General features: G+C 36.8%; 1 protein-coding gene across 2 annotated transcripts; it reads left to right on the forward strand.

Moving 5' to 3' along the window:
* Positions 1–1,816: 1,816 nt before the first annotated feature.
* On the forward strand, positions 1,817–4,929 carry LOC114726726 (F-box/kelch-repeat protein At3g61590-like). 2 transcript variants are annotated; one of them, XM_028913409.1, is made up of 2 exons: positions 1,817–2,114; positions 3,351–4,929. In XM_028913409.1, the coding sequence occupies exon 2, from the start codon at positions 3,459–3,461 to the stop codon at positions 4,674–4,676; it is 1,218 nt and encodes a 405-aa protein (XP_028769242.1). In that variant the 5' UTR covers positions 1,817–2,114; positions 3,351–3,458; the 3' UTR covers positions 4,677–4,929. The 2 variants fall into 2 exon arrangements, with proteins under 2 accessions (XP_028769242.1, XP_028769241.1); XM_028913408.1 differs by having other exon boundaries at positions 3,441–4,929.
* The last annotated feature ends 3,576 nt before the right edge of the window (positions 4,930–8,505 follow it).

The raw sequence follows: 8,505 nt of genomic DNA on the forward strand, positions 1-8,505 counted from the left end.
CAAGTTCGATGGCTTGATGCTATGCATGGGAAAATATATCTAATGGCAAATCAATACTTATAAAATCATGTGTTGTCACTAAGGAAATAAAACATTCATTAATGATGTTCTTACCATATTATTTTAAATCAGTGAAATTGCTAACGTGGCTGCATTACTTGTTTGGATTAGCTGTCACGTGAGACAAATATGTGAAAGGATTTTTATCTTCTAAAATGTAAAAATACTTATTCTAAGCTAATTCAAATAGATTATGATGTTACTAAGCTAATTTATTTTACCATTGCAAACTGATATCGCCTTGAGTTAATTTATCACTCTTGCTATACCAAGTGTCGGACTAATTTGCTCTTCTTCTTTTTTTTTTCCCCAGCAAATAATTGGACCCTATAAAGTCAAGTCGGGTTATTGAAAAAAGAAAAAACATATTGCAAAAGGTTAGAGATAATTTTCAATTTAATACACGGAGTTTAAAAATTTTTAAACTTTTAAGAATTGTGTCATTTGTTGCAACATTATGTGACGTATTCTTGAAAAAAAAAATGAATGGATTTTGCTAACGGGAAAAATTTAAAAATTGATTAACCTTGAAGCTGGCTAAAAAAAAAGATCAATCTTGAAATTTCTGTCAACTTATATTTTATTTAAAAAAACAGAAAAAGGGTAAAATACATATGCTCTGTGAGATATACCTTTGGTTCTGTCTAGTGGTTTTTTTGTTGTTTTCTTTTTCAGTCTTTGTTTAGTTCTTCTAGGGATGAGGTATGAATTAGTTTGTGCTGAGAGGTTTTTTTGAGTGTTTCTGTGGCCTCTAGGCTATTACTATTAGTGATTGTAATGATTTTTTGATATTAATAAAATAACTCTTTTTGGCAACCAAAAAAAAAAAGAAGAAGAAGAAAGAGGGGGGCATTTTCAGGTGAAGGAAGGCCCAAAAGGACCACAGTAATGTCCCTTCCAGCCAACGGAGAGATAATCCAAGCCCGTGGATTTATTTTATTATTAAAAAATGGAAAAGAATAAAGAAGTGGCCAAAAAAAGGAAAAGAGTAAAGAAGAGAAAGAAAATTTAGCAATAAAATAAATACGAGGGGAAAAAAGAAATGAAAAGAGACGAATGAGAGAATATGAATGCGGGAAAATGAAGGAAAGAAGAGAATAAAGCAGAGAACAAGTGAAGGAAGAAAAATGAGAATACTCCCCACTAATATGAACTGTTGTGGCTTTTGGCAAAGTATATTCCCAAATTTAATTTAACAGAAAAAAGAAAAACAGTGCAATATAAATGCATGATCCGCACTCTATTAATAAATATAAAAATTAATCAAATTTTGCCCATTTTAAGCAATATGAGATCTCATTGAAGGTAATTCTTTTCGTTAATGTAATTCTTTAGGTTAGAGGGTATTTGTTTTTGGCAAATAATTTTTTTATCATTAATTTATGATAAAATAAGGGATATTATAATATTATATTTATTTAAAAACCAAAGCTATAAAAAAAATAAAAATTGTCAAGTTTTAATTAAATGGTCCTATTATGAAATGACCATCCTGCTCCTTTAAAATAAAAACAAACATAAACTTTTTTTTACTTTTATGGGAGCGAAAACAAAACCTAAAATATTGTCGTCCTCGTTTATATTGAAGGACGTCGCAGCCCTTCTCTCGGCCATTAAACGAAGAACCAAAAGCACGTGGCTGCACGCGCTTCTCTCTCCCCCATACCACAAAAAGCACCATCCCCCATAGAAAAACCGCCTTCTCACCATCATTCCTTGGCTGTTGTTTTTGTTGCGTCAAAAGAGAAACGGAAAGAAAAAGAAACCAACCCCCCCCCCCCCCTCTGTCGTTTGGCTTTGTTTATCAACCAAATCTAGAGTAACCCATTTCGCTGCTCGTCCATTTGAAGGAAAAATATACACAGTCCCATTCCATTTTTCGCTCGCCAGTTCAATGCTTCTGAGGCAGGTCTTAATTGCTAGGCAATTATTAATTTAATTGCGGCAACTTCTCCTACCCCCATTTGTTCTTATCTTTCGCTATATGACCCTGGAGGCTCACTGAGGTTGCTCGCACCCATTTTCGCAGCTAAGGTGGGGAGGCTTTGAATAAGGTATATTTGTGTGGTGATGAGTTTCGGCTTTCAATTCTTGAAATGTTTTCTTTTCACTTTCGTTTTTTTGAGGAGATATTTGAGTACTGTTATTTTTGTTGGCGCTGCTCTGCCTTCATTGATCTGATGTGTTTTTGTTGTATGATTTTCGGTTAGGGATTGTTGTTACTGATTAGCTCTGAAAATCGTGGCGGGTGGGGTGTTTACTTGATGGGTATTCGCCATTTGTTTCCCTCTTCCTCATCTTTGTTTTGTAGTTTGAATCACGCCAACCTTCTTAGGGTTTGATTCTGAAGTCTGCAGGGCCACTCCCTATCAGATATTTTGTTTTCTTGCGAAGAAAAGACGAGTTTTTTCGGGATTTACATGCTTTATGGCAAAATGGGTTTTAACATAATCTTTACTCTCTCATTAAGAGCTTGTAAGGAATTTGTTTGTTGTTACTTGTAATGCTTGCTGTTATTTTTGAAGTATTTGCTCTTTTACTCTCTTAGATATTTATGACGTCTTAATTGGTTTGCTCTGACGATTCCCTGAGCTAACACGGAAGCACGTTGATTTTGAGCGTTCTTGCCGTGTCATCTATTGGATGGCTAAAAACAATGTCATGTATAACAGCAGAATGTGAGAAAGTTTTCTTCTGTTCAATGAATTCCGTCATGTCATTAATATGAGATACTGGTCTTTGTGTTTCCATCTGAGATTAAGTTTGGCTTTACCTGGGTATCTGCACCAAGCATAGTTGCTATTCCTACGAGGCTATGCTATGTATTTGCGATTCTTATAAGATGGAAATTCAGTTTCAGGGTCATTACTTCAGTGCGACGTGGTTATGATGTTATCATTGTTATGTAATGCATTAGCGCCTTTTTTTTTTTTTTTGTGAATTGCTAAATCATTTTCGGATTTTCTCTGCTAGGGTGGGGAAAATTTCAATCTTTTTCCCTTAATTGAGCGTCTTAGTTGTGCAAATATACCTTTCCATTCTTAAGGTAGTTTATGCTTTTTGAAATGGGAAGAATTCTCCTGACTATGCCTTTTATTTTCTACCTGTACATCTGGAGATTGTCTCCTTGTTGCATTCTATTGCAAACATCCTCATGCTAATAGCTGTATGGATAATATTTTGTACATTTTCAATTTTTCATGTTTCTGTTCATTGTTTGGTATTATTAGTTGCGTTATTAAAAATGCCGTCCATTTTCTCATTAAATGCTGCATGTCTCCCTGATCTAGTATGTTCACAGGTGATGGAATCCTTAGTTGTCTTTTTTGTTTGGCATTAGTATGACTTATGCTTTTCCCGCTCCCTCCAATACTCAATAGGTCCTCCCTTTCAAATCTATGGCGGGAGAAACATCATGGATCGTTCACTGCCTTGATAATTCAACCAGGGAGAGTAGGGAGTTTGATTCATTTTTAGAACTGGGTGAGGAAAGTGATAAAGAAGTCGCTACTGTTTGTGTGGATAGTATTTTGCCTGATGAGCTGTTGGAACGTATCCTAGCCTATCTTCCCGTTGCAAGCATCTTCAGAGCAGGTTGTGTCTGTAAAAGATGGCACGAAATTGTTACCTCAAAGAGGTTTCTGTGGAGCCTTTCACATGTGCTTCCGCAGAAACCTTGGTACTTTATGTTTACAAGCGTTGATGAGCCAACTGGTTATGCTTATGACCCAATCCTTCGGAAATGGTATGGCATTGAACTTCCCTGCATTGGCACTTCTAGTTGGTTAATTGCATCATCTTGTGGTTTAGTTTGCTTCATGGACAATGACAATCGAAGTGAATTATTTGTGTGCAACCCCATTACTAAAATCTATAAGAAGCTTGAGGGGCCCCCCGGTGCTGACTTTTCTGATTACAGTGCATTGGCAATTTCATTAAACAGAGTATCACAAAGTTACACAGTGGCTATCGTTAAATCAAAGGAAGTGCCTGAGAACTTCTTTCATTCTGTTATTTCAATTCATATATACAATTCAGAAGATAAGACCTGGGTGACCAGTTTAACAGAGGTTTTGACGGGGTGGAGAGGTGGTGATGAGAGTGTGACATGTAATGGGGTGCTGTACTTTTTGGCTTATTCAACCGTGGGTGGTCAAGCAGAAAATCGACATGCCCTCGTGGCATATAATATCACCAACCATTCGTCTCAGCGATCCTTGGCAAGGAATTTTATTCCAATGCCTTGTCCTCTAACATGTGGTCGTCTGATGAATTTGAAGGAGAAGCTTGTAATGGTGGGAGGTCTCGGTAAACTTGATCGGCCGGACATTATAAAAGGGATTGGCATATGGGTGTTAAATGATGGGAAATGGGACAAAATTGCCCGAGTGCCTCACAAATTCTTTCAAGGATTTGGAGAGTTGGATGATGTGTTTGCTAGCAGTGGTACAGATGATCTCATATATATTCAAAGCTATGGAGCCTCAGCACTTCTCACGTATGACATGAACCATAAACAATGGAGATGGTCACAGAAGTGTCCAGTGACAAAAAGGTTCCCCTTGCAGCTCTTCACTGGGTTTTGCTTTGAACCCAGGCTTGAAACTGCTCCATAGTTGGATCATCCATTATAAATGCTGCTATCGGCTGTGTGTCTAAAATCTCTACCCGTTGTGCCCTCTTTTTTTCATTCAAATTTAATATGATATGATTTCTGTCTACCAACTTCCAACAGCCTATAGAAAATGTACTTGCTGATAAAGTTGTTTATTCATGGATACTGGAATATCTTTTATGACATTCGAAAATACAGAGAACTATATGGATGTCTATGTGTTTGTGTCTGTGTATATATAATTCTAATTCTAACGAGCGTGTGCGCATGTGTGTTGGCTGCTTCTTTTTTTCTTTGTGCACTTGCTCTGGTCAGAAACACCTTTTTCCTCGACTTGCGCAGCCTCTGTTACCATGCAATGTGTAATCCCTCTTTAGACGTCTACTTTAGGAATTACTGGAAGCTTGCTGGTCAAAAAAAGAAATTACTGGAAGCTGGTTCTTTGTTTCTGAGAAGTTTCATATCTTTGGATTTTGCTTCGTTTTCCAAGAAATATCTTGGTTATGGTGCATCTGATCTGCTTTTCTTTGCTTGGTTTTAACAAAAGAATAAAAAATAATAGTAATAAAGATTCATCAGACTTATCTATCACGTTCTCTACGTTGTTCTCCCAACCCTACCTGTGTGTGTCAGCAGTCAGCACCTGGCAAGATTATCTATCCAAAATCTATTTCCTTGTCGTGGAACTTGTCCTGCCTTGCTAGAAGAATAATAATACAAGTATATATGCTGTTGAATTATGGATGAATATATGTGTGTGTGTGAGATAGTCTGGGAAAAGCTGTGTAGGGCTCTCAACTATTTGTTTTTCATCTCAAGTTTCCATAACTGGTTTTATTAATCTTAAAGTGAAGAGGCTTAAAAGGGGGGAAAAGGCAGCCAACCGGCCAGGGATGATCCTAAATGCTGGGTAGTTGTACGGACATGCAGTGATTTGGAAAGGACTTTTATGAGCATTTTCATTATACGTTGAAGAACCAATAAGCGTAGGGTATGGTAAAGAGAAAGATCACAATAATTCGGATCACTGAATCTGTGTCGGTTGCTGCTGCATGTGATGTGTGGGGGTGTCGTCCGTACAATGCGTTAAAATATACATAGAAAGGAGGAAGGGAAAGTGAAGGGGCAGGCTGAATGGAGGGTTGGTGGGGACGTGAGGTCCACGAGTGGCTTTAGTGGGGAAGGGGAGCTGTGGTGGGGATGTGGCTATTAAAGCAAAAAACAAATCTTTCTTTTCAAGTGGCCGTATCACTTCCCATCCCAACCAAAAAAAGCTGAATATTCAAATGGCCTTCTCTCATCGCAGTGGTTTATACTTTTTATTTTTATATATGTATAAAATTAAATATTACTCTTCTGTTTTAAACATAAAATCTAGTTAATTAATTTACATATATTTAAAAAATTAATTGCATTGATTTTTTTCCATTAATAGGTTGATTGTTTATTACTATTATTATAATGTTAAAAAACATTACTTTTTATAAAACAAGTCTTTGAAGAGAGTATTATATGTGGAAGATATGGATGATGATAACTAAACAAAATTATGTAATAAAAAAATTATTTTTTAAAAGTATTAAATATGGGAAACAGTTAAGAATGAGTCTTCTGAAAAAAAAAATCATTTCGTCAAACAAGTCTTACGTTTTGGAAGACTCGAGAGTATTAAATTTGAAAAGACTTAATTTTTATTGAGGGAATTAATACAAAGTTTTAAGAAAATAATTTAATTATCTAAAAGTTCAGTGGTAATTGAAGTATGTAAGAACAAATTTTGGTATAAAAAATAACGGCCAGTTTTTATTACTCACTCATTTTGTTAGGATTTTTTAATAATTAAATATTTTTTTAAACCTCATAATATTTGTCCCCTTTTTATTTAAATGATCATTTTGTTCTGCATATCCCGTTCATAAAATTAAAAAGGAATTAACATTAAAAGGGTAATTTATTCAAAAACCGTTGAACCCGCAGCTGTCAAGTACCAAAAGTGGCAGTTTTTGGTTGCGAATATGGAAGGACCCTCTCGAAGTACTGACGAATTTTGGCGCCAAAGAAAGGACGAAGTCGCTGTCGTGTCTCGAGCCTCGACGACGGCCAAACCGGCCCCTGCGTCAAAATTGATAAATCTCTGACAGCTGAAAGGTGAGGATTGAATTGATACGCATCATTAATTGATTTTGGCTCTTAGCATTAGGGTTCTGCCTGGCTGGGGAGTTCCCGACAATGTTTCTCTATCTGCACATTATTTCTTGTCTGGGGTTTACTGCTGCATTAAATTTTGATCGCCCTATTTGGAAACCTAATGCTGTCTTCTGATTTCTAGCAATTAGGATTTTGGGAGTAAAGGCTGTACTCTATTGTCTTAATTCGTGAATACCTAATTGGATTTTGTTCATGATTGCGGGATTTGATCTGAAGCCTCTCGAGTTTCACACTTTCACCTGGACCCCTCTCTTTTTTCTTCTCAGTCGGGTGAGCGAGTCGAATTGGTAGATCCCATTTCTAATGGAATCTTTGAATGTGAGCGCCTGTAGACTCGGATTGTGAAAATGAGGTTTCTGAACTATCGGGATTTCGCGGACTTGACAATTGGTAGCGGGTAGATTATCTTTCCAATTGAAGGCGTGTTTTCTTTAGCTCTCCTTTTGAGGGACTGGGTCAATAGTGGCAACAGTAGAAGTCTTCCCTGTGACCTGCTGGTTTTTGATAACACGAGTGGGAAACCACGCCATTCCATGTGGCGACGAACAGAAGGAATCGAACCGTATTTATTATTTTCTCATTCAAGGTGGATGAGAAACAGCTGGAGCTTACTAATTCGGGTCTAATGTCTTCTTTACTTCATTATTTGATCACATGACTTAATTTCGTGGTAGCTATTCTGTGCATCTGAATATTTAGTCACGTTAAACATTGTTATTTCCTGTGAAATTAATGACAAAAAGAAGTTTCGCAGAATAGTTCAAAGTTGATTGGAGCAATTGCATTTGGTATTTGGGTTAGATTGTGTTATAGTCGCTGGTCAAAAAAAAAAAGATTACCACCGGCCTGTTGGCCCAGTGGTGTGGGTGTGTGCGTGGGTGTGTGTGTAATGCGGTTTCGATCCCGCCCTCCTGTAACTCAGAAAAAAAAAAAAAAGATTGGGTTATAGTCAACCCCGAAAGACCACGGACCACTAGACCCGGAAGACTTTCGGTCAGTTTTTTCTGTCTATCTGCGCATCCCTTTGAGTTGTGTCAATAGAATGCACTTTTTACACCATTTCATAATTCATAGAATGCTGTTTTGTTACCTGTTTCACAAAATCGGCTACCAAAAAGTCGGAGGTTCCTTTTTGAACCGAGGAGTGTTTCAGCGTTCTGATATCAAGCTGGTTAAGGTTGATAGTTTACCCTCAGGTGTTCGTAAGTTACGATTGTTTAGTTGATTTGAAACTTTGAAGGATGAAACAGAAAGTTCTGATGTTTCCTTTGGCTTTTGCATTTTCAAGGGCACTGTGGGTAATTTCATAGTTTTCTTCTTTGCAAGATACAAATGTTTTATTAGCATGTTTATATAAAATATGGATTTGTAAGATCTGCCCCTTGCAAATCTCACTTCAAAGAAAGTTGTTTTGATACCACAATCCATAGTTAGAGGAGCATGGCTGGACTAGAACTTGCTTCTTAGTTCTTACAGGCCTAAAGCATCAAGCTCAATGGCACGGTATCTTGCATTGAAATACCAATTTCAATCGAGTTTGGCCTTTATGGTTTTCGATTATATTCAATATTTTGGCCAAGTTGAGTCAATCTTAAATTTAATATCTTTAATAGCAAGATAAA

This window comes from Neltuma alba, unplaced genomic scaffold (assembly GCF_004799145.2).
Source record: "Neltuma alba isolate B1F8T4 unplaced genomic scaffold, ASM479914v2 tig00012402_pilon, whole genome shotgun sequence".
NCBI classification, from domain to species: domain Eukaryota; kingdom Viridiplantae; phylum Streptophyta; class Magnoliopsida; order Fabales; family Fabaceae; genus Neltuma; species Neltuma alba.